Source organism: Lagenorhynchus albirostris, chromosome 17, assembly GCF_949774975.1.
Source record: "Lagenorhynchus albirostris chromosome 17, mLagAlb1.1, whole genome shotgun sequence".
NCBI classification, from domain to species: Eukaryota; Metazoa; Chordata; class Mammalia; order Artiodactyla; family Delphinidae; genus Lagenorhynchus; species Lagenorhynchus albirostris.
Genome location: NC_083111.1, coordinates 24,470,852 through 24,498,292, shown reverse-complemented (window position 1 = coordinate 24,498,292; position 27,441 = coordinate 24,470,852). Strand labels below are relative to the sequence as shown.

The following is a 27,441-nucleotide window of genomic DNA, read 5'->3' as shown; positions in this document are numbered from 1 at the left end:
TATTATCAAGATTTTATAATCCAGAAACTTGCTCCTCTTTTTTCTATTTTTGGGATCTTCCGGATTACTTTCTTAACACCACTTCTCTATTTCATTTTTTCCTTTGGAATGATTTTACTAAAGATCCCATTTATCTCTTTATCACCACCCCCTTCATCATCATCCTTTAAGTCTCCACATTTTTATTTTAACATACATATAGAGCTGTCCCTCAATCCAAGATTACTTTTTAGAAAGAGAAGTATTTTGTAACAAGGAAGTTAGGTTTCTACCTTCTTAACCTGTTTCTGGTAATTGAAAAGTATAAGTATAACAATATCATATTATTTCATTATTTTGAACTTTATCGTAATTCAGAAATGGGAGGATCAGAATTCTTTCTCTTGAATTCTCTAGGGAAAACATTTAAGTGAATTAATATAATAAACATGATTGTAAGAAAAATCTTTAACTTGTTTCATAGTAAATACTTTAGTTACTTTAGAATCATCTCCTGAAGAAGAAACAAATGAAGTATGAAGTAGAAATTGTATTTCTTCATAAAAAGATAATGACGTTTTTAGACTAGTTCAAATTAATATTTCTTTGAAAATAATACTGTCTTTTCACCATTTACGTTGGTTTCCTGTACCATTTCTGATGTATGTTTTATGTCGTGTAGTTTTTATGTAACATAAATTCACAATCTTTTTATGTTCATAAGATCATAGAAATAACCTAAAATCTTTGTATCTTCTATAGATTTTATATTTGTATTTTGTTACTTGTGTGAAAACGCATACGCCATCTTGCTTATTTTCATTTATCAGCAGAACCAACTTGCTTAAAACACTATAGCTAGCTTCAGAGTAACTTTTGCTTTCTGCTATCTTGCTCTCTTTTGTAAACTTATTTGTATCCCAGCTAATTTTTTTTTTCCTTTGAAAGCCTTGCAGTGAGAGAATTTCTTTGTCTGGATGATCCACCAGGTCCATTTGATAGCCTAGAAGAAAGCAGGGTAAGTGCTGTATTATATATCACATGAAAAGAGGAACAAATAATACCGTACAATAACTACATTGTTTCTTGAATGGAACAGCAAACAGCAAAGTTATAATTTCGGACTATGGTAGTTTTGCACAGAAAGCTTTTAATGTTTGAGTCAAAGCTTTCTTTCATTGAAATACATGAACATAATTCAGTGAAAAAATAAAAATTCGTACATGTCCTATAGTCTACGAAGCCCTAAAATTAAATTCTACATTTATTCTCTTTATTTATACCGTTTCAGAAAAAAGAACATTACTTGTAAATTTATTTTACATTTAAAAGTAACATTTGCATGCTGAGTTTTCTTCCATCTAAGTATCAAAGTAAAGAACCTACAGTTAAAATCAAATTAAAAAACTAATCTTCAGAAGTAGAAGTTATTGTCTTGTTATCAATTCAGCTCAAGCTTAAGGCTACTCAAATTACACTACTTGACGTGTTAAAGTAGCCTACTTCTTGAAGCAATTGGCTAGATTCACAGACAGATTTGGTAATAATAGATTAGCTAGGATTTATGCAAGTTTTTCTTCCAAATGTTTAATAGTGTTTAAATGGAACAGATTTAATTGGTAGATTTGTAATGTTTTCAGTTAAACTGAGTCAGTTCTTTGTGTTAGAGGAATGCCATAGCTTTTTTTTAAACAGCTTTATTGAAGTAAAACTTTCATCCATAAAATTTGCTATTTGCTATTCCATTGTAAATGTACAATTTAATAACTTTTTAGTAAATTTGTAGAGTTGTGTCTCCATTACCATAATCCAGTTTTAGAAAATTCCATCACCTCAAAAAAAATTCTACAAGCCATTTTGCAGCCATTCCACACTCCCAGACAACTACTGATCTGCTCTCAGCCTCTGCAAATGTGTCTTTTCTGGATATTTCATATAAATAGAATCATACTGTGTGTGTGTATATATATATGTGCATATAAGTGTATATGTGTGCCTATATATATGTAATCTCATATATACAATACGCATAATATTGTATATGCATAATATATACAATATGCAATAGTATACAGTATATATAATCTTTGCATCTAGTTTCGTTCACTTAGCATAATGTTTTTGAGCATCATCCATGTTATAGTCTCTATCAGTATTTCATTACTTTTATTATTGAATGTTTTCTGTTGCGCACATATACCACATTTTGTTTATCCAGTCACCAGCTGAGGGGTATTTGGATTGTTTCCAGTTTTGTGTTATTATGAATAATGCTGCTATGAACAATTTCAGAGAAGGTTTTTTGTGGACATATGTTTTCATCTCTCTTGGGTTGATCCCTAAGAGTAGAATGTTTAGTTATATGGTAAATTATGTTTAACTTTTTTAAGAGACTTACAAAGAGTTTTCCCAAGTGGCTATGCCATTTTACATTCCCACGAGTAGTGTATGAGAGTTCCATTTTCTCCATGTCCTCACAAACATTTGATATTATCTGTCTGTTGGATTATGGCCATTCTTGTAGGTGTGATATGGTATTTCATTATAGTTTTAATTTGTACATCCGTAATGATTTTTATGTTAATCGCTTTTTCATGTGCTTTTTTGCCATTTGTATGTTTTCTTTGATGAATTGTCTGTGTGAGCCTTTGGCTTATTTTTTTAGTTGGGTTGTTTGTCTTATTGATTTGTAAGAATTCATTATTTTGATTACAGGTCCTTTATCAAATATATGATTTGCAAATATTTTCTCATTGTATGTGTCTTTTTACCTTCTTTTGAAGTGCTAATGTTTTAATTATAATGTATCTTTTGAAGTGCTAATGTTTTTAATTATAATGAAGGTCATTTTATCACATCCTTTATGGCTTATGCTTTTGGTATTGTATCATAAGAACTCTTTGCCTAACACAGGACCACCCGGATTTTCTCCTATTTTTTTTTCTAGAAGTTTTATAGTTTTAACTCCTACATCCATACTGAGCTAATTTTGTATAAGGTGTGAAGTGAGGACCTTAAGTTTCTATAGATACTAAAATGTGTCAGTACCCTGTGTTGAATTGTATTGGCACCTTTATCAAAAGTCAAATGAACATGAAAGGAAGGGTTTGCTTCTGCACTCTTCTCTTTCAGTGATCACATTACCTAGCCTTATACTGCACAGTAGAAATGAGTATAGAGAGTAGATGAGTATAGCGAGATGTTGATGAGGCAGTGAGGGAGGAGGAGAAGGGGAAGGTGGAAAAGACTGGGTTACCTGGGGCATAGAAAGTAGCGAAATGCAGTGATCTAAGATGTTTGCCTGGTGGCTTTGATGATGAGGTGGTAGTGCAGATGTACCGTTGGGAGTGCATTTTGACTTACCATTGGTACATACAATTGAAGGGGACCAACAGGCATATGAATGATATCTATGTACTCAGGAAAGGTCTGGGCTGGAGATGAACAGAAAAAAAAATTGGAAGTCGATAGCAAATAGTATAGGTTATAGTTGAAGTGATAACAGTAATTGCCCAAGGATGAAATATAGAGCAAGAGAATATATAATCAAGGACAAAACTCTGATGAATGCCCACATGCAAAGAACAAGTAGGAATCTAAGAAGTAACTGTAAAATTAGGGGAACCAGGAAGTTTCACAGAGCACAATAAAAGAGGATTCCATTAATTTTTTTTTTTTTTTTTTTTTACTTTTTAAGTCAGTAGTGACATGCTATGAAGTTGAGAAAAACAGTACTTTGGATTTGACAGAAGTCATTCTTAGCATTTGCCTGGGTATAATTAGTAGAGAAAAGCGAGTAAAACTACTAATGATTTTAGCCATGAATGGGGAAGCTAAATTTGGATGATAAAAACTTTTTTCCTGGAAATCTTTTTTATTTTGAAAAGAACAAGATGAGTTAGTAGCTAGAGAGACTCCTATCAAGGGACCGGTGGATATGACTTTGTTTTTATGTGGAGAGATTTTTAGGTTTGCTTAATCAACTTCAGTCAACTTGATTAAATAAATCTAAAGGCCAAAAGAGAGGGAAAGGTTGAAAATTTAAGAGAAAGTGTATGGGATAGGGCAGGCTTCCAAAGGAGATTGGGCTTAACTTGAAGAGGCACATATTCTTGAGGACAAGAACGGAATGCAAATGTAGTTAGGATTCTGGGAGAGTAACTTTTTTTTTTCTGGTATAGGAATAAAGATCATCTGCTGGGCTTGGGCTCACCAGTAGTAACATATTGTAGGGGATTTGCCAGGGGTGAAGGTTTAACGTAGTCACAAAGGAGACAGGGAATGATAGATAATGATAGATAACTGGGAACAATTAAAAGCAACACTGAAAGGCTCATCAAGGTAAGTGACCCAGATTTTTTTCATGACATCGTTCTTCATGGCAGTATGATTTTGTTTTAATCTATTTCAATAGTGTTTAGCTTCCTGGGTATAAAGGATAGAATGTCTTTGAGTGAATATAGTAAAAGGAGAAGCAAGGGAAAATAATATTGAAGGCACTATGAAGGAAATCGTTATTATAGGATGTGTCTTCTGAGCTAATACAAATGGCAATAGCCACAGTTTTCTTTTTTTAATTTTTTTTTCTTTAAAGTATAATCATCTAGGACCGGGCAAAAACAGGCTAAGGAGAATAGAAGCTAAAACAGTGATTATTAGTAATTTTTTTCCCAGTTATACACTAGAGAGATATCACATATTCATTTCAGGCACCCTAGCTTACTACTTAATAATTCTCAAGAAAAGGGACTTGTATTTATTTATAAGTTGCCCAGTAGGTACCAAGGTAGCAGAGACCTAAAAAGATGAGGGTGGAGAACAAATCATCTGGTTTGTATACACATTATTTTGGTTACTATGTTCTTTGACTCTTCAGTTATGCCCTTGAGAAAGGTACTGCATAAGTAATTAATGTTATTCTCTTTCTGCCTGTGTTTTTTATTTGCTGTTTGTTTTTAAGGCTTTCTGTGAAACTTTAGAAGAGACAAACTACCGTTTTCAAAAAGAACTACTTGAAAAACAAAAAGAGTTGGAATCACTGAAGAAACTGCTCTGTGAGAAGCAACTTCTTATAGACACTCTAGAAAACAGAATCAGGTATGTTGTGATGCTTGCATTGTCAGTCTAATTCAGCTCGATACTCTGGGCTAAATGCCCTTTGTACGTTACAATTTAGGAAATTTCTGACTCCAAAAGTCTTTGACTCATGGTGTACATCCTTGTAGATTGGGAAAATTGTCTGTTGTTTGCTTATTTATTTAGAAGCCTGAAAATTTGAAGGACGGGAAATATCGGGAAAATAAAGCTCTAGTTGTTCACCAAGACAAACATTATTTTAACCTATTTAAATAGTATCTTTGTTTCTAGGCATTTATGCCAGCTTTTCACATGTGAAAGTTCTAGTTTGCCTTCTTGTCAGCATATATCGAATTGATGTTAAAATCATTTTAAATTAATCATAAGTACTGATTTCACTGTTGACACCCAGAGTCAACAGTTTATTAGGTATATGACTACACTTAGAACAGCTGAAGGCTACTAAAGCTACATGCATTCAGAACAATAAATATATACCTATTTTATTCATAGAAAATAACTTGTTGCTGTACTTTACCTTTAGGAACTTATGTTTGGAACCTGAAGAATCACTGCTCGTGTCAGGAACAGAAGGTGGACAGATCCTAAAGGTGGAGTCCTCTGCACTTGAGGTTGATCAAGATGTCTTAGATGAAGAATCTAGGTATATAATGTTTGGTTTATTATAGCCTAATCATCTGAATAATTGGAGAGAAACAGTCATAATACTCTGTAGAGCATGTTTTTATGAACTCAGTGTTATTATATCATGAATCTGATGAGCAAACAGAGGAAGACTATAGATATTCTAGGCTGTCCCTAAAAATGAATCTTTGTCATCCAGCCTATAAATTTCATTACTTATTTTGAAGATACGTCTGAATTAACTGGGCTGTGACTCAGTTAATTCATTAATTTTGTAATCTTGACAGATTACTTTAATCTCTCTCAATGTCAGTCTTTTCCATGCAAAAAGTGGGACACTGTAATAGCAACCACCCTGTCTACCTAATAGGAATGATGGAAAGATGGTATATTTGAACACACAAAGAATTTTTATTACATATAAATCCAAGGTCACCATTAATACATTAGTGATAGTGGTTGAGCTATAATTATGAGAACAAATTTTCTGTTGGTTAAAGGTCATTACAAACTAGATTTTTATTGAAAAGTGGTAGTTCAGAGAGCTGAGAGAGTTAAAAATATAAACTAGATTTTTATTGAAAAGTGGTAGTTCAGAGAGCTGAAAGAGTTAAAAATATAAACTAGATTTTTATTGAAAAGTGGTAGTTCAGAGAGCTGAAAGAGTTAAAAATATATCTCCAAAGGTGTTATCTGGCAATGACAACTTTAAAATATTAAATTTCTGATTGAATATTTAAGTGTTCCTTTTCATTAAATATTTTTCCATTAAATATTTAAATATTCTTTACATGACTTAAAAAATGTTTACGGTAATAGTGAAGTGAAATAGCATGCATCCAGTCTCTTCATTGTGTTTCTCTTTTTTTTGCAGAGCTGATAATAAGCAATGCTCAAGTTTTAGTGAACCTGAAAATTCCACATCAGACATAGAAGTAGCAGAAGTGGCATATAATGCGGAAGACGACTAATGAATCTCAAGTGGTTCCTTCCATTTTTACGTTCCTGCAAATTTAGAATAGAGTGGCAGATATTTAAAAAGAAAAAAAGAGACTGAAGCATTTACAGAAAACAGCAAGATTGCACATGTATAAAGTTTACATAAAGAAAAATTTAAGTTATTGGTATAGGAAATATATTCACTGTTGCTTTACATTGTCTTTTAGCCAAACTTTGTATTTAACACACTAAAAAAAATCTGGAGTTCTGTCATCAAGGCCCACATCCTTAAATACTGTGCATAAATTATTTTGTTGTTTTGCCAATATATTGCTCCAGACTAACGTGGGTGTGCACACTTTGTGTGTGTGTGTGTGTGTGTGTGTGTGTGTGTGTGTGTGTGTGTTTAAATCACCAGTTACATTAGTTAAGTGGACATAAATTGCATGTTGCTGTCTGTTATATACTTCTTGTGTCTCAGACATGATATATTTTCATTAATGGTTTAAATAAGTGGTAGAGATGAATTGAGTTTTAAATGTTGACATGTTTATCATCTCTAAATAAAAGTTGCTTATTTGGAATGTTACTATTTAAAAGAAGAAAACTTTCTAGTACCAAAGGAAAACTCTTTGAAAGAGCTGTAATAACATAGCTAAAGTGATAAAATAGCCTTGATTTTAAAAGCAAATTTGCTAATATCAAAATACTATAATAAATGTTGTACCAGTGTATTATATGTTATACTTGTATATTTTCCACATAATCTTTATCTTAAATCTCTACCTATAGAATCAGTGGGTTTGCCTTTGTCAGAACACTACCTCTTTTTGCTAATCAAGGCATACTCTTTAAAAATATAGATTGTAAGCAAATAGGCAGTTATACAAAAAAATAAAAGAGAAAAAGCCATATATCCTACAAAGTTCCTATGTCAGCTCCTGGCATTGCATTTTTATTTCTGTATATGTGAATATGTTGCTATAATGTATTGATGCTGATTTTCTTCTTAATATATTTAGCCAAGTGATGCACTTTATGACAATTAAACTCTTTTGTGCCAAGTTTAATTGGTGAATTTCTTTAGTAAGTGGAGTTAGGAAAAAGAATTATGTAGTGCCTTCACTATTTCACTCTTTACAGAAGTCTCCTAGAGTCTTTGAGTCCGCGTTATGAAAACAATGTTTATCTCAGCTTTGCATATAGTTGTTGAAAGTGCCTTGTTTCATTTTTATAGTATGAAGTTATTTATTTTATATTTCTATTGTTTTGCATATTGCTGTTAATAAGCACTGTAATCATGCTGGCATTTTGAAATCCCAGTTGGTATATTTAACTGCGTATGCTTTCTAAAAACTGAAGGAAACTTATTGGGGAAAGAATAAGTCTCCGTTTTTTTCTTTCACTAGCTAAAAGCTTATCAGTATCTTGATGTACATATTAAGATGTGGTTGTTTAAAATTCTACGGACGTAGATTAATAGATACAGTGGCTGTTGTCAACCTTTGATCTAAAAAGGAGACTGCTTTTTACCAAAGTACAAAAATTTTTAAAGTCTTCATCAAAATGGACAGGTATGCTCTATCTCAATATTTTCCACAGACTGTATTTGAAATGTGTGTGCTGTCCAGGGAGACAGAAAGAGTATAATAAAATGGTCTACTTGTTCATTTCAAAATATTATTCTAGGCTTTAAAAGGTTTAAAAAGAACAATCATTTAAATTAATCAATATCATTTTTAGTCTAATAAAACAAGATGATAAATTCCAGATATTATAGTGCTACATACATGTCTGTCTTAAAGTGAACCATACACTTTCAAAATCTGGCCTTTCAGAAGATTGTATTTAAAACTTTGAATGGGTGAAGAAAAACTCTTGTTAATTAGGAAAACCACTGTTGTTTATATTTAGAATTTACTTTTATAATGCATCTTATTCCCAGTATTATACTCATTTAATAAATTATTTTTTCAGTACAACAGTAGCTGTGTTGTTCAGATCTTGAATACTATTTTTCTCCTCCAGTTTCTATGTTCTTCCTATCCCTTACGATTATTGTAAATTTAATTACAGTTAACTGCTGCATTTCACAGATGTGGAATGAGTCTGTGATTTTCGTTTTAAGTTTACACTTTATATTACTGATCATTTTAAGTCTTTGTAAATATGTGCAGTGCACTTCAAATGTAACCAGTATTGATTAAAAATTTGAACATAACTGAAACAATTTTGTAGATAATCTTTTAACTTAACCTTTTGAAAATTAAGTCCATGTATAAGAAGTACAACCATAAAATTCAGCATTTTAGAATGTGTTCTATCTACTATACTTAGATTAGCCATTTAAAGCACATTTATTTGGAAAACCATGGTCCTCAGATAAATCATGTAGTCTGCTTCACCTGTCTGTGAGATTAGCAGGGAACAGTGGCCTTAGGTCTAAGAATAATTAGTCTGGTTTTGAAATGGATTTGTATTACTTACAGGAATAGAGGAAGTTTTAGATGTTGTTAAAACAAGTTTGTATTCCCAACTAGAAAGAGAAAGGAATCTAAGTTTTATATTCTGGGAGATTTTCAAAGAGCTACATATTTGATCCACATTTTGATTCTTCATAGAATTAGCTTTACTCCATTGCGATTTGCTTCTATGCTGTTGGCTTCTACTAGCAAAAACAATCATCAAAACTTGTATTTTCAATACATGTGTTTTTAAAGCTGATGCATTCTCTATCACATTGTGTACCATTTATGAGAACTCGTGGGAGAAAATTCTCGTAGGTCTCAGTTCCAGTAAAACCTGTGCGTCTCCTAAACAATTGATTTGTTTTTATCTTAAAGACTGTATTACTGTCATTCTCTTTTTTGTTTTGTTTTCTGGGGAGCTCTAAGCCAAATTGTGGTTCACCTGTAGCTACTGTATAGAACCTTATGAGTTATCCTTTTGTATAGTAAAGATGACTTTATTTTTCCCTCTTATTTTCTTTTAACTCCAATTTTCTTCCCTATTTAATTTCTTCAATTAGAACAGATGTATTTTTGTTCTGGTAAAGTCTCATATTTTAATGATATTTTAGACTACATTAGGTAAGAACTTGTCATATCCTGTACTAAAACAATTACTGCATCATTAAGTGATGCCAGTAATTATACAAATTATTTTAAAAGATGCCTTTAAGTAAAATCAGTGAACATGAATGCAAATTTAGAAATGCTGGCTAGTGGTAAGCTATTGGTAGGTTCTCGGCCAGAACACAATAAACTCAAATTATGGCTTTAACCATTGCCTCAAATTAGAGCAAACCCTACTTGCCACTTTCTTGTATTTATCATTGATGGAAAAGTAGAACAGTGTTAATATCTCCACACAAATCAAACAACAACAACAACAACAACAAAAATACAGCCAATGTATACTCAATAGATGAAAGGTAGTGTTTTAGATACAGGGAAGACTAGGTACAGACTTCAAATACCCTAGTGTAATGTTTGCAGCCCAGCTAACTGTAATCAAAGAGGTATTAGTGCTAGTCAGATGGTGGCTAAAGCCCTTTGCTACAGTGTGAAATATAAAGCCCACCTTGTGATGATTAATCTCATGACAGGAGGACTCTTCTAGAATGAGCTGATCTGCCAGTCCAGTCTTCCAGTTCCCTCTCTAGCACACACGATTCATTGACTAACCTGACAGATGCTTGCATTCCTCATCTCCTTTGCCACCTCCAAAATAAGAATTGGAGAAACTTAATACTTGTTTTCTCAGCTCCCCTTGCAGCTAGGTTTGAGCCTGCGACACATTATGGCCAGTAACACAAGTAGAAGTCTGCTGGTAGCTTCTGGGAAATCTCTTGCTTTTCCTGTAAGAAGGTAAACATGCTACTGACCCATCCTCTCCCCCCTTCCTCTTGTTTTGACCTCAGATGGTATCCAGAGGTACTATGAAAGCCATCTTGCAAACATGAGGTATGACAAGCATGGGGGAAGAGTAAGAAAATCACAGAGACTAGCCACTTGTTAAACCACTCTAAATTGTAGTTTTTTGTTAATTGTACCAAGATAAAAGCTATCTTAAATTTGAATTGTGGATTGTAAGCTTAAAGAGAAAATAAAAGGCCTTTCTTCCTGTGATGATGTTGTATATTAGCAGAGAAAAAAATTTTTTGAAAGCTAAAGGGGAGAGAAGCATCTATTAGACATATCCAAGGTCACATTACATTTGAGGCTCCTTTTGACAAATATGAAAATCTAGTATTCTACATATAGGTATTAGTCTGGTCGGGCTACTATAATACCAAAAACTGGATGGCTTAGACAATAAATTTACTCTCTCACAGTACTGGAGTCTGGATGCCAAGATCAAGGTGCCAGCAGGGTTGGTATCTGCTGAAGACTCTCCCTGGTTGCAGACAGCTTCTCGCTGTGTGCTTACATGGCCCTTCCTCAGTGCACGTGCATGTGGAGAGCAAGCTCTCTGGTATCTCTCGTAAGGACAGTAGTCCCATTGGATCAGGGCCCCACCCTTGTGACCTCATTTAACCTTAATTACTCTCTTAGAGGCTCCATTTCCATACACAGCCACACTCGGGAGTTAGGGCTTCAACGTAGGAATTTGGGGGGGGACACAAACATTCAGTCCATAACAGTATGGAATGAATATGATATCACTAAACGCTTGCAAAGATTTTTCTCAGTTCAAAAGATAAAAGTAGATAGCCTTAAAAAATATAGCATATTCTTTCATTTGTTCATTCAACAAACACTGAGTATCTACTGTGTGTCTGCTCTGGGTTATGAAAATTACTGAGAGGCACATGATCCCTTCAAGGAGTTCAGAGTGATACGATTTTTTATGATCTCTATGTGGTGTGGCATTGAGGTAGATGTGGTAATATTCTTGATGAATTATGGGAATGAGAGGACTGGAAAGGGGGGCAAAGACTGGCAAGCAGTAGAGGTCTAGTGCTTTAGCTGCTTCTTAAAGTGGAATGTGAAGGGCACACCAAGCCGAAGAGTCTGCTCCAGCCTATGCAAGTGACAAGTACAATTATCCATAATTCTTCTTCCCTTATCCTGTACATTACTTATAGCTACAAAATGCAGAAGTCCACTTACCTGATGTGATAGATCAGAGACACATACTATGATACACACCTTAAACATATCATTTTAACTTAATGCACATAAGTGTATATTCATTTACCAATGTTCTTATAGAGGTTCAAGGCTTTTCTTTGGTATAGTTTCACTAGTGAGAGTTTCTGATTCTCTCTCTTGCTAAGCCATACCCCTAATGCATTTTCTGAATCTTAGCTTTGGTTTCTGCAGAATGAAGACATGTATGAAGGAATCTGCGACAGGAAGCACATTTCTTACTGTTTTCTTTTTCAATCCTGTACTGCTATCTTACATACCCTTTTACCAAGTATCATCTGACCTAGTTTTTCCTAGAAATTATTTATTCTCCTATTTCACTGTTTTATATACTATTAATAAATTTATTTAAAATTAATCTAAGTACAGCTGATACAAGTTTGGAAACAAAACTGATGCTTGGTAATCACACAGCCCTCTTAGGAGGGAACAGAGCGTGCAGGTGTTTTAAGAAGGATCCAACCAGCCACGAGCATCCAGCATACCATGGGTGTCAATGAGCACATTCTCTAGAGAAGATGGAAAACTTCAGCGGGTAAATTATGTATTCTAAGTTTGGGGGTGGCGAGGAGGTGGCTTACCTTATACCTTGAATTTATCCAATTCTCTTCATCTCCACTGCCATCTCCCAGGTCCAAACCACAAAAATATCTCAAGTGAACGACTGTGAGCCTCTATCAACTGATCTCCCTGCTTCCATCTTTGCCCCACTATAGTCTCCCATAGTTGCCATAGTGTTCTTTCTGAAAAATGTAAATCACATAATGTTTTTTTCTCTACGTAAAAACTTTCAAAGATTTCCTATCATGTTTAGTACTGTAACATTCAAACTTCTGTATGTGGCCTCCAAACATGGCTTTACCCTGACAACTCCTCTCCCTAACGCCAGCCCACAGGGCCACCTTTCTGTTCCTTGAGTCTGTTAAGGTCTTCTGCCACCTAACCTTTCCATATCCCCTGTCTAGAATGCTGTATCCAGAATCCTACCTGTCTGGCTCTTCTCCAAATTTTAAGTTAAGTGTTATCTTTATAGGCAACCTCAAATAGTCCTCAAAACAGTCACTTCAACTGCAGATTTCTTACTTTCGTATTGTCTGTTTCAGAGCTTCCTCCACAAGGAAGCTCTGAAGCTTTGTCTACTTTCTTCTAACCCTTGCCTGTCCCCACCACTACCAAGCTTAGAAAGATAAGGCACATAGTAGGTGCTCAAAAATATTTATTGAATAATTAAAGACCTAAATTAGGGAACTAGTAGAGAAAGTAGAGGTATTTGAAAGGGAAATTTAAGTCTTGGGGATTGACACTCTCTGTGGATTGTTGTGCTACCAACTGAGGAAGAGAGTGACGCAGGGAGGGGGAGTTTTAGGGAGGGGGGCATAGATTCAGTTTGGACACGCTGGGTTTGAAATACTATAGGTTATCCAAGTGGAGCTCTCCAGCAGGAATTTGGATACAATCCTCCAAAATTCAGGGGAACAGTGTGCCTTGTAGAACTCAAGTCAGATAAATTAGGATTGTTTTTCATATCCTTTGCCCATTGTACATTAGTCTAAAACCTATCAGGGACTCATATGTTAGCACTAAAATGAAGACCAGAAATGCATGACTCCATGTGTACTATGGTGACAAGCATCATGGAAATATACCTAATGGGCCCAGGTGTCTCATCCAGTTAATTTGTTTTTCATCCCATAAGTAATTTGTTATCAGAGAAGATCATGTTTTTCTTCTTCCTTCAGAGGAGATACAATAATGGCACAATATCACAGTTTTGTCTTGTTTGAGGCTAATTTTAATATTTAGTATTTAAAGCAAAGGTTAAGAAAAAGAAGAAATTCAAATATACGATAAAATGAGAAAAGTTTGACCTCACTAATCAAAAATAGTTGCTATATATATGTATATTTTTTAATGGTATTTTTACTAGAGTTGGAGAAATGAAGTCTGTGTATTGCTGGTGGCAGTGGGAATTGGTTTAAGAATAATATTTCTGGAGCTGATCTGACTACATACAGCAAAACTATTAAAAATATTCATAGCCTTCAACCTAGGAATTATACTTCTAGAAACTTAAACCAACGAAATATATGTGATGTTTAAAGATCTTGCTTGAGGGATATGATCACATTTATCGCAAACACTTCAACCAAAATTTCCACTGCTAAGGAGATTTATTAAATATTTTATAATATATAAAAAGGTAGATTCTTTTGTACCCAATAAAGCAAGGTTGCAGATTTAAAGATGTACATGAAATACCACTACTTGAAAGAAGCAGATTTCAAGACAGTATGGTCTCACTTTTATAAGTATAAAAGGTATACACTTATGCATTGGTATACAGAAAGAATAAATACGTAAAATATAAGAATATGTAACGATTAAATAAAGAATAAATACGTAAGATCATAGCCATAATTATCTGCTAGATGGAATTACGAAGGAATTCTATTTCCTTCTTTTCATGAATCTGTATTCTCTCACTTTTCTACATTAAGCATGCATTACTTTGTAGTTTGTTTGTGGTTTTTTTGCGGTACACGGGCCTCTCACTGTTGTGGCCTCTCCCGTTGCAGAGCACAGGCTCCGGACGCGCAGGCTCAGCGGCCATGGCTCACGAGCCCAGCCGCTCCGCGGCATGTGGGATCTTCCCGGACTGGGGCACGAACCCGTGTCCCCTGCATCGGCAGGCGGACTCTTAACCACTGCGCCACCAGGGAAGCCCACTTTGTAATTTTTTAAAATAATTTTTAAACTAATGGTAACTAATATGTGTTTAACACCACCATCTACTGTGTGTTTGACTCATGGCAAATTCCTCAACCTACCTGTCTCCTGTAAAAGGAAGATAGTGCCATTCAAACTACAACACTGTTGAGGCCTAAATGGAGTGTGAAAACTCAGTCTATCACATAGTAGGCACTTATAAATGAACAGACTCTGACATCCAACCCTGTGTACCATCATTGTTGGCCATTCAGGTGTATACCCGTAAACCTGAAACACAGTGGAAATCCTTCATTAAACTGATATTGGTGGACAGACCGAATGTCATTCATTAACCATGTTATTCCATCATTTACTGTATATTTCACATTTTGAAGGCTTGAATAGGCTCTGTCTGGTTTACAAATGGTTTTTGTTCTAACCATACTTCCACGTGACCCATTTGGTAGGCGATGGTTTATCAAACTGAGCTTAAAATGCTTTTTTAATCTATAAGATAATGGAAATCTGTAAAATGTTTGCAATGGGGCAAAATGGTTTTGAACTGGTGATTAAACAAGAATAATTTAACAATAAATATTTATGTGGACATACAGGGCTTGAGGGAAGCAGTTTGATTAGAGATGAAAGGTATGTGGAGACTTTTTTATCGGAGTAGAATTGCTTTACAATGTTGTGTTAGTTTCTGCTGTACAATGAAGGGAAGCAGCTGTATGTATACCTATATCCCCTCGCTCTTGGACCTCCCTCCCACTGCCCGCCCCGCCATCCCACCCATCTAGGTCATCACAGAGCACCGAGCTGAGCTCCCTATGCTTCACATCAGATTCCCACTAGCTATCTATTTTACGCATGGTAGTGTATTTATGTCAAAACTAATCTCCCAATTCATCCCACCTTCCTCTTCCCACCACTGTGTCCACATGTCCGTTCTCTATCTCTACGTCTCTATTCCATATATGTGGAATCTAGAATAATGGTACAGATGAACCTAAGTGGAGACTTTTGTAAAGAATCTAATGGGCGATTTCAAAGAGAGTCAGGCCAAACACAAAGAGATGATACAGATTTGTAGTCTGCTCAAAAATGACAACTCTGACCACCTCAACTAAATGGGCCAACAAAGCCAACCGACAGTGCAAAAGATTTGCCATAAGGATACAAAAATAGCTCCCCAAATTCTCCCTGGTTTCTCATGGAGGCCAACCTCTAGTTTGGTGACTCATGCAGCACACGTGGGGCACAAGGTCACAGAAGCCAAGTAACCACTGGCTCCCTCCCTGCCTTCTGTACATTAGCTAGAGTGGAGCCATGTCAGCCCTAAAGGCCCACCTACTGCCATACAAGGGAATCCCTTTCAGTGCCATAATTATCTGACAATTAATTCTATTTTTAGTGTCTTCATGCACTCATGTTTCACAAAAGGCTATCAATCACCGGCTCTAATTTTATGCTCATTAATCAAAATAAGGGATGTGTTTTTGCTTAAAATGGATTAATGATTTCCCTGTGATAAATGAACAGGAATTGGAAGACAGAGAAAGAAGTGAGAGATGGCCTATAGTTGAAATAGTTAAAGTATGCATGATAAAAGAAGAGCAAGTTACAACAACATTTGGGCTCATGCCCCGGAAATGAAGGAAAGAAGACCAGACAAATATGAATACAGTGGATAAAGCTGGGACAGACAAAAGCGGAGTGGCCTTCCTTCTAGGAGGCTGATATTTCACTGTGTCAGACTTCAATCCTTCAGAAACCCAATGATTTATTTAGTAGGGTCTTGGAGAAACTGTTTTTATAGTATATGAACAACTTTATGTTCAAAATAAGACTTTTATTGTATGTGCTGAAAGACATAAATACATTTAGAAATGGCTTTCACTTTTTAGCTAGGTAATACATTAATTCCTCGATAAAGGTTGATATAGCTAACATGGATATATTTACAATGTCTTCCTCAAAGTATTTTGTAAAAACCTGTTGGGTTTACTTTTCTGAACATTTCATATCTACAAAATATTTCCTAATTTTCTCCAGTTCTTGAAGCCTCAGAACCTTCCAAGTTCACTTACCTCTTAATCCAATACTAGTTAAGAATATACTTTAAAATTGAACAGACTTAAGTTTGAGTTGTGGCTCTGTTTCTTACCAAGTGGAGCAAGTTACTTTGCCTCTCTGAGCCTCAGTGCTCATTTAAAATGGAGATAATGATAGTGTTCACCAATTTGGTTTGTTGAAAGGAGGACATGTGAAAGGGTGTGTCAAGTGTGCAGCTGTGGACCTGGCATCTCCCATGGCCTGGAAATATCACCATAGCCCCGGGGCAGCATGGGTGTTGCAAAGGTGCTAAGCGTGCTCTTCTGTGCACAGGTAAAGCTGTCAGGCAGGCATTTCTGCCTCACCCAGTGCCTACAGAGCTGTGTTATAAAAAGGTCATAATTCAGTCACAGTCTGGAGACTTAAGTGGAGAAGAGAAAGCTACCTGCAGTCCTGGACTATCCATATTCCTACCTTTCATAGTTTCACTTGGTGATAGTGGGATCTCTGTGTGAATAGATATTTTCATGGAAATACACGTTTAATGCACCCAAGTTGACAATCGGTTGGAGCTCACCTCTCAAGGTCATCTATCACTCTGCTTCTCATTTCCTAATAGTCATATTAGCCTTTTTCAGCTCCTTGAGTGTTCTACTTTCCTACCCCCTTACCTTCACACACAACATTATCTCCACATTTTCTTTCAATAGAAGCATAAAGCCAAAACTTAGGATATCTCAACTTCCTGCTTCTGCTGTCTTTCCGATAAGTTTTGTTTCATGAGTGTTGCTTACAAACTGCTCTATAAACACTGAAAGTTAAAATGAATTGTCCAGTGTAAATGCATAAGGCAAACAGAGCATATTATTTAAGGACACAACGAAATAGGGAAATGAAGGAAGTTGATCTATTTGTTGTCAGACATCAAATTCCCTCAGACTTATTCTTGGAAGCATTTTTCTTTTGGTTTAGTCTCACCTTTCAAATATGTCAGAGGAATAATATTGATTTAGTGCACTGTCAAGGCATAAAATCTGATATGGAAGTCACTTCCTAAATTTATTTTCAGGGTACAGAATGGTCATCATGACTAAACAGACTGTATGCCTTAGGCCTTGGTAGGTTCCTCATTTTATTACATAGGGCATTTTCAACTTAAAAATGTTTGAAAATAAATATTATTTGAATTACGTTATTCCATTCTTTTTTCACAAGCTTCTGCTGGGATGAGAGGAGATGTAGTCTAAGAAATTTGTATTTTGAGATGCAGAAATAAGAATTTCCTTAAATTTAACCAATTTGAGATTCCTCCCCATGTCCATGGAATTTATGGAAAAATGACAGCAACAAAGACACAGTCTATGCTGGCCTTAGATTCTGTCTAGAGAAATATTGCAGAAACTTTTTAGACATTGCTCTCAGTTACACAACACTTTGTAATCTGTATGAGTTCAGGCATTTAATCAGCAAACCGTATTGGCCGTCTGCATGGTAGAGCCTGTTCTTGACATGTGCTGCAAGGAACAAGGCCCTTCCTGACCCAGCTACTTCTCCAGGCCCTCAACTCCAGACATGGTCAGCCCTCTGTGAGTTCTCAACTCCAGACATGCTATCTTCCAGCTCTGCATGGCATATTGCCACTGGGATGCCCAGGAAGTTGAACCCCTAGCACCTTGTACATTCCTCTGGTAGAGTACTTACTGCTTTGGGCTGTACATTTAAGTCCATTCCCCATGTAGACACTAATCATATGCATGCCAGAGGCTCTATAGATATTTGTTGCATGTGAAAGGATTGTGACCAATCTTGGAAATTAAAAATAATTTTAAAATAAGGTATTTGGAGCTCAGTCAATTAATACTTTATCAACAACTCACAAGTAATATAGACTCAGAGGGTCTATTATAACTAGAAGTACTTTAGAAATTAGCTGGTTTAAACTGATCCTCGGGCACAAATCCCATACGTAACAAGCTGCCTTTCCCCCAGAGGCGACTGTGATTTGGACAGCTCTCCTGCAGGGGTTGTGGCATGGAAGTTTGCAGACAGACTCTACTTCTCTGGATTCCAATCCTAGAATGTTTATGCCTGAAGGAGCCTGTCAAATCTTTTGCTTCAAATCCCTCATCTTACAGGTAAAAAAAGTCAAACCAGAAAGATTACCTGAATGCAGTGACTGAGTGGTAGAGCGTCATGGGAAACAAGTCTTTTTGGCTTCCAGTCCAGTGCTGCTTTATTTCATACAAACCTCTCCTGTGTTTGGTTATATCCATAAAGACGACATGGATGGTAGATCATAGCCATTATCTATGTATTAACTTTCCCACAGTTACTGGAGGGAGAGTTCTCAAATTTGTCCCTGATTCCAGGTTCCAGTTCTACCTTTTAGGCTTCTGTTGACAGAAGAGGTTGGTGAAGAAGGATCTTGTGTCCCATTTTAATACCAACAAACAGGAGTCAACAACTTCCAGCCTGAGCCTGGCTGCACGCATCCTATCCTCTTCCCTGAAGTCTTTGAAAATCGGTGCCCATTCCAATGCCTAGAAGCTCACAGACAAGGAGAGCTGTTTCTCCGAATTTACTGGAATGTTGAGCCCCTCAGGCGCTGCTGCAATCATGCAGTCCTGGTTCCTCTGTGCGAGTGAGCAGTGAAAACCATGCTCCTCTGAGCTGCTTGTTAGAGAAGTTACCTCTATTGCGTGCATGGCTGAGCAAGGTTGTTGGGTCTTATCAATTCCTTGAGAAGCAGTCAACCAAGGCATCTCCCAGTTAGCACAGTCCCAAGCCACCTGTACTCGGGGAAGAGAGGGCCACCCCAGGCATCACTGCAAACTTGATGCTGTCACTGGCAGCCTCACCTTACTGGTGCGCAAGATGCCCTGGAGTGTGAGATGAAGCAGGATGGATTTCAAAGACGACTTGCTTTCAGGCTCAGTTAAACCATATGTCATGCCTTGTTGCCTAGTTTATAAAGAAGCATTTATCAATTCTAAAGTTTCAATTAATAAAATGCAAACTATTAGCGATTTTCCACGAACCGAGCTGCCTATGGCAGATTTTAGCCGGCGGCTAATACTCGGCTTGACGATGAGCTTGGAGTGCCGCCTAGTGGGAACGATGCGTGGTAGCACTTGATAGCCTCGCATTCTGCGGAGGAAAAAACTATCAGGCGATGTCAGAGAGGCTACAAATTGAAGATCTCTGTCTGGCTGTTGTTTTACGGGTTTGTCAGACCTAAAGGAGATCCATCCCAAGGAGATTTATCTTGAGAGACTATCTCATCTAAGAAAATGTACTACCCGAATGAGTGAGCTCATCCCAGCTAGATCTCAAATAGCCTACAGAGGAATGTATTTCATTTACTATAGAATTTTTGGTGAATTTTTACCTTTACCTTCATAAAGTAAGAATATAAAATTTACCCTTGCCTTACCCATTTTTATATCTGAAATGCTAAAAGTCATGATCAACTATTTTTTAGTTGTAATAAACTTTGCAATGTATCCATTTCTATTAGTTTACCTATTTTTCACTTAGGTTGCCAACTACACAAGGTTGAAAGGTGCCTGTCTCTATACATTTTTAATAATTCTACTCCCAATATCACCCTTTTCATTTTTTCACATTCTCTTTATTCCTTTATCAAAACTTTTCTTGTGTTTTAATTCCTTTTACGGCTAGTTTTCTAAAAGTGGTATGTTTGAAAACTTTTTGTCACCTTATTTTGAAAAAAATAAAATTCTTCCTCTTTTCTCCATATCTTCCGTTTGAGGGAAAGGTTGATTTTTGAAGAGAAGTGGCTTTGCTCAAATAATTAAAAGATGGAAAGCTGCTTCTTGGAAATAGGAATTTTTCCATTCTGTCAAAATATGTCATAGAAGCTAAAAAAGAACCTGCTGGATTTTCCATGTATCCTGTTCCTTCCTCAGTTGCAATTTCCACTAACTGGCGATTAGCCAGTCCTCCTCCACTCCACCCTCTTCTCTCTACAGCTGCAGTTTGCTGACTCCAAACTCTGACTCTTGTACAGGTTACCCTCTGCACTCCAGCCCTGAAATCATCAATGCGCACTAAACATCTCAGTGTTGATGTCCAAAACCAAACTGATCCCCTTCCTCCTACCCAGGTCTGATCCACCTTCTGATATCCCTATTTCATAGAAAATGGCACAACCATCTGCTGAGCCTCTCAAACCAGTACTTGAGGGTATCTATGACCCCTCATCTAAACCCCATTGCGGTGCTCTCAGTTTACACCTCTCAGTGGGTCTTTCTGTGTTCACTTCACCTGTCTCCAATCTAGTCTTTATTTTTGTGGTAGACTGGACTTTGTAAAATTACAAGCTCATTAACACTTAAAAATCCTTCCTTGACTCCCCAGTACCTTCAGCATAAATCCAAATCCTATACTAGGATATTTGAGACCTTCATCACCTGGCTCCTATCAGCCTCATCTCTCCCCACCCTCTGTCTTACACCCAGTGTTCTGGCCATCCTAGACCCCAGCATAATCTTTCACAATGCCCTGCCTTAGCCACTGCCCGCCAGCTCCTTGGACTAGACACTTCAGTCCTCAACTCAAGCAACAGCTTGTCCAGAAGACCAGACTAAGGCATCCAAGCAACAATGGAACACTTATCACATCGCATAGGCTCAGCGGCCATGGCTCACGGGCACAGCCACTCCGCGGCATGTGGGATCCTCCCGGACCGGGGCACGAACCCGTGTTCCCTGCATCAGCAGGCGGACTCTCAACCACTGTCCCACCAGGGAAGCCCTGCACTGTCTTTTGATGTGCCAACCCTCCCCCAACCAGGAATAGTGGTTAGGGCAGGAATGAGGTTACCCATTTTTGAAAACTTAATGCCCTAGAGAGTAGTTGTTTTACTTATTGGAGAAGTTGTGAACAAGATGACAATGGAGAATCTTTGTGACTTCTCGTGTGCCAGGCACAACATGGATGTTACCTGTATGGTTATATTTAATCCTAATTTTGATCTTATAAAGATATTTTTAAATATTTATTTTACACATGAAGAAAACAAGGGTCAACAAAGTTAAATTATCTAAGGTGACTGTGGTGGAAGCTATAATGTACCTCCCACATCCCCTTCAAGATATTACTGACTTTCTCATCTCCTTGAAATGTTGTCTGTGGCACTCTTCTTCACGCCAAGACTATACCTTGTATCAAGGCAGCCACATTCAATAACCGATCACTATGGGGGATTGCCTCCACTCAGATACCACTTCTTATTGTCTCACAGGGTTAGCTAAGGCCTCCGTTTAGATTGCATTGCAGCTCAGCTTCTCCTTCTATCTAATCCTTTCCTTCGGTATTGATGCCAAAAGTACCCCTTATTAAACTTCCTGTGTTCTTTTCCATCTCAGAGTCAGCTTCTCAGGGAACCTGGCTGGTAATAGTCATGCAGCTAGTAAATGATGGAGCCAACACCTGGACCAGATCAGCAGCCTACAGCAGGAGCTGTGCTCGTGATCCATTAGACTACACCACCTCCTATGATAAACAAGCCTTACTTATCTTTGTATCCCTGGTACTAAGCATAGGTACTCAACAAATATTTGTCAATTCACCTTTTTATCTGTTCTTTTGGCTTGGTTGGTTAGGGTTATTTGTTGACAGTTCTTGCCCTCAGGAACCTCACCATCTAGTCTATTGCCACAGAGGGGCGGGAAAATTATATTCTAAAGTTCATGATTTTAGGATCAGGTCAATAAATGATCCATTTAATTGCTTCAAACAGTACAAAAACGCTCTAATTTTAGACTTTGTTTTATTTATCAATGCTTTTAGAAACTCAAAAATTTAGCAATTATATTTCTACCCTTTAAATACAAGCCTAATCCAAGTCTTATTGATGTTATTTTAGTAAATACCTTTAAGGCCATTAAAAAGCGAAACATTTTAAGAGAAGGAGAGAGAAGAACTCACAGGCACGTAATGACCCTTGGGTCTACCAGGAGTGTTCATGTCACACGTTTAGCTCTCCTGCACTTTACAGTCTGCTCTGATTGACTTCAAGCATTGTAGTCATCTGAAACCTTTAGCTATGGCAGAATGCTCCAGATCCTGTCAACAAACATCTTCGGGAAAGAAATCAGAGTAAAAACAACTCAAATTCCTTTGAACCTTAGTTTTTTTCTTTTTTTAAAAAACTTTCATTGGAGTATAGGTGTTTTACAATGTTGTGTTAGTTTCTGCTGTATAGCAAAGTGAATCAGTTATACATATATCCACTCTTTTTTAGATTTCCTTCCCATTTAGGTCACCAGAGAGCACTGAGTAGAGTTCCCTGTGCTATACAGTAGGTTCTCATTTATGTTAATCACAATCTCCCAATTTGAACCTTAGTTTTAAAACATGATCTTGAACTTGTCGATCTTGACTAAGAACTACAAATGGGCTAACTTTTCCAATAGGGACCAAGGGGAGCCTGTTAGTAGCTCAATCTTTTCGGCTGAAGTTTGCTTTCTTTCTCTGCCAAAAGCATAATAGTTCTTTAAAATAAAAAATTAAAACTCTGTCAGAAAAACAAATAAACAATTAACTAATTAATTAGAAATGCAACCAATCTGGCCCAGTTTCTCAGGAGTTTATTACACAGTTTTAGGCTTATGTAATTTTGCATTGTCCAAAGTAAAATAACCTTCTAGGAGAAATACCAGTATGATGCACTCACCCTTTTCACAGTCTGGATTTCTACAGCCAAGGAAAAACAAGGAATGGTCCTTTCTTAGGTTCTACTGGTCTGGAACTATTTTTTTAAGGATTTTATGCCTGTGTCATCTTGTGAGAGAAGCAGTGGTATCAGCAGAAGTACAGAGAAGAGGTTAAGTATATAGGTATTAAACTAAAGGAGAACTGAATTCAAATTCTTAATTTAGCAATTGTGTGTCCTCAGGAAGTTGCTTCATCTCTTTGAGTCACTTTCAAGCTTATTATTAATGACTACTTATATTAATTAATTAATACCTAATTCATAGCCATGTTTTACAAACAAATGAAATATTGAATAAGACTTTTGCACTCAGTTGGCATAGAGATAGCACATGACAGATGGTGTTAATTGTTACCTAACATGTCTCTGTTGCTTTGAGAATTGACAAGGAGAGGAAGAAAGTATTTATTAAGCATTAATTTTGTACCAGGTACTGTACTAGTTTTACATACATATTCCCATTTAATTCTTATGATAATCCAGTGATATCAAGGATAGTGTTCCTATTATATCATAGAAGAATTTCATCCTCAGAGAAATTAAGAAACTTTCCCAAGGTCACAGAGCTAGACTGTGACCTACCTAAGAGCAGCATCTGTGTCTTGCTTAAATTCACAATATCTATCATCAAGTAGTCTTTCGTGAAAAAAATATATGAACAAATGAATAATTTGGGAATGCATAAACTAAATGTAAGCCTTATTTCCCATGTAGTGCAGACTGTGCATACGTCACATTCAAGGAAACAGAAGTCTTACTGAAATTTTAACAAATCATGTAGACTGTTATTATGCATTCATAAAAGGTACTGAGAGTGGTACACACCACTTTATGCAGAATATTTTGTTTTATACAACATACTTTATTTCCAGGTACTTAAGGAAATCTGTATCCAGTTATTAGCTGACCACGAATGAAACAGAGACTTCAATGGACACACACAACAAAAACTACAGACTTTAAAAAACTAGTTCAGAAAAGTAACTAAACAAGCAAACAAGTTCAAGAAACAACAAAAAACACGAAGGGATGGATTATAATATTTGAATATATGATATTCAAAATATCCTGTTTTCAACAACAACAAAAATATGATGAGACATACAAAAAAACAAGACAGTATGGTCCAAACACAGGGGGAAAAAAGCAATCAATAAAAACTATCCCTGAAAAAGCCCAGATGTTGGACTTATTAGACAAAGACTTTAAATTGGCCATTTTAAATGTGTTCAAACAGCTAAAACAAACAATTTCTAGAGTACTAAAGGAAAGCATGAGAACAATTTCTCACCAAATAAGAAATATTCATAAGGAGAAAGAATTTCTAAAAAAGACCTAAATAGAAATTCTGAAGTTGAAAAATATAACAACTGAAATGAAAATTCACTAGGGAAAATCAGCAGCAAATTTAATCAGGCAGAGAAAGAATCAGTGAACTTGAAGGTAGATCCATTAAGATTATCTAGTCTGAAAAGCAAAAAGAAAAAATGAAAAAAAAAAAAAGAACAGAGACTAAAAGACCTGTCTGATAACACCAAGCAAACTAACATATGTAATTGGACACCCAAATAAAGAGAGAGAGAAAAAGGGAGCCAAAAGCATATTTGAAGAAATAATGGCAAATATGTCCCAACTGTGATGAAAGATATGAATCAACTTAGCCAAGAAACTCAATGAACCCTAAGTTGGAAAAACTCAAAAAGATCCACACCTGCACACATTGTAATCAAATTATCAAAAGGCAAAGAATCTTTAAAGTAGCCAGACAGAAGAGACTCATCATGTACAAAGGATCCTCAGGAAGATTAACAGCTGATTTCTCAACAAAAACCACGGAGACCAGAAGGAAGTAGCATATTCAAAGTGCTGAAAGAAAAAAAAACAAAACAAAAAACTGTTACCCAAAACTTTATAACCAAAAAAACTACCCTTCAAAAAATGAAGGAGAAATTAAGATACTCCCTGATAAAGAAAAACTGAAAGAATTCATTGTTAATAGACCTGCTTTATAAGACATGTTAAAAGAAGTCCTTCAAGCAGAAATGAAAGGACACTAGACAGTAATTTGAATCAACACAAAATAATAAAGAATAGCAGTAAAGGTAACTATTGCTAGGTAAATATTAGACAGTATTAATGTAATTTTTTGTTTGTAACTCCTCTTTTTTCCCATTTTATTTAAAAGACAAGTACATGATGCAATAACTATAAATCTATGTTGATGGGCACATATGCCTAAAGATGTAATTTATGCAACATAAAGGGGGATGGAGATATATAGAAACAGAGTTTTTGTATACTATTGAAGTTAAGTTTGTATTAATCTGAACTAGTTATAAATTAAGGTGTTATTTGTAATCCCCAAGGAAATCACTAAGAAAATAACTTTAAATTACATAGTGAAAGAAGCTGCAAGGGAATTAAAATAGTACACTAGAATGTATTTATTTACCATTTATATATTAACTTTTTAAAAGAAGTGAGTAATGGAGAAATTAAGGAGAAAAGATAGACATAAGACATATAGAAAACAAGCAGCAAAATGACAAATACAGTAACTACATTAAATAGTAACACTTAAATTCTCCAATTAAAAGGCAGAGATTGGTGAATGGATAAAAATAGAATATCTAATTATATGCTGTCTACAAAAGACTAACGTTAGATTCAAGCACAGATATAGATTGAGAGTAAAAAGATGGAAAAAGATATCCCATGCAAACTGTAACCAAGAGAGCTGGAGGACCTATAAAAACACGAGATAAAACAGACTTTAAGACAAAGATGTTGACATAGAAGAGATGGCAGGAAAACTAAAGTAAACTTCTAATTGACTAGAGCTTGGGATAGAGGTCACAGCTAGAAATATACATGATGACAGGACTGTTATATTAAACTTTAATCCCCATGCTAGCTCAGAAGTTAAAGTATAATATTTAGTAAATATTGGTTGACTGAATGAATAAATTTATATGTGAAATCGAAGTCATTCTCATAGAAGCGTAGTTGAAGCTATAATTTAAATGATATCTATGAATAGTATAGAAGAAAGAGAGGTCAAATAGCTAAATTATAGAAAATCTGGGAATGATTCACATTTATGAGTCAGGAAGAAGACTGAGTCTTCCAAAGAAAAAGAAATGCAAGAGTAGAGATTGAGGAAATACAGGAAAGTCATGGAGGGCAAGGAGTAGCAGACTTTCAAGAGTACAGGACACACACTTATTGTATTAATATAGAGAGTATGTATAATTTGTATATAAGCATATATAATCTACATACACACATTTCATATATTTATAGATATATTACATATAATCATGCCACATACATGTCATCCTTTCAGTGCTTCATCGAGAAGTATGAATTGGAGTTTTTTTTTGGATGCTGAAAAGGAACACTCAGCCCTCCTGATACCACAAATAATAGGGTATATATAACTTTCAGTAGCCTGTGAATATCGGAAATGTTCAGGAGAATCATTCATAATCAGAGGCATTACCTACTTGCTCAGTGCTCGAATATCTCCCTTCTGAGTAACAGTTTTATTGCTTTGCCCTGTTTGTACGTCCTCAATGTATATCAAGTCTTTTTTTTTTTTTTTCTGAAAAGTAGCTCCAATGTCTTGTATAAAGTGCAATAAAACTTCTAGTCAGTCAGGAAACAAATGATGCAAAGTAAATTTGAAGTTAGAGGAGTATTTTAACTATTTTAAGAAACATTTTCTCCATCAGAAACATTAATATCTGTCTTAAATTAAAGAAATGAAAGGAAGTAGAGAGGTGAAATAGGTATTGACTAACAGTTCATCAATTTGTTCCATTGGGCTGTAATGTAATGCTATCAAGATATCCTTATTGGTCCTAGCTTCTCTGAATTTTTCCCTTAAAATATTTTTTTCTTTCTTCTTGCTTGGATTGCTAAGTTTGACACATTATTCAATTTGTTTTAGTAAGACATATACCACTGTGGTGTATAAACTATTTGTGCTCCAATTTCTACTAAATAAATCAGTGCTTAGACTCTATGTTTGCCAAGAATAAGGAAATGCTGCAATTCAGAGTTAATTATTCTCGGTTGTTGAGTGGACATGTGTGGTTTGAAGCGGTGTTTTTAGGTTTAGGTAGCTAACACCCCTTCTCTCTT

At 35.9% G+C, this 27,441-nt stretch overlaps 1 protein-coding gene across 3 annotated transcripts in view; it reads left to right on the top strand.

The window, feature by feature from the left end:
• The window catches only part of SNX16 (sorting nexin 16), a 36,266-nt gene extending 28,562 nt beyond the window's left edge, over positions 1–7,704 (top strand). For all 3 annotated transcript variants that reach the window (XM_060127415.1, XM_060127413.1, XM_060127414.1), the window contains 4 exons: positions 928–997; positions 4,940–5,076; positions 5,600–5,719; positions 6,575–7,704. In XM_060127415.1, coding sequence (XP_059983398.1) covers positions 928–997; positions 4,940–5,076; positions 5,600–5,719; positions 6,575–6,671 — 424 coding nt within the window. In that variant the 3' untranslated portion in view covers positions 6,672–7,704. The remainder of the gene's footprint in view (positions 1–927; positions 998–4,939; positions 5,077–5,599; positions 5,720–6,574) is intronic.
• The last annotated feature ends 19,737 nt before the right edge of the window (positions 7,705–27,441 follow it).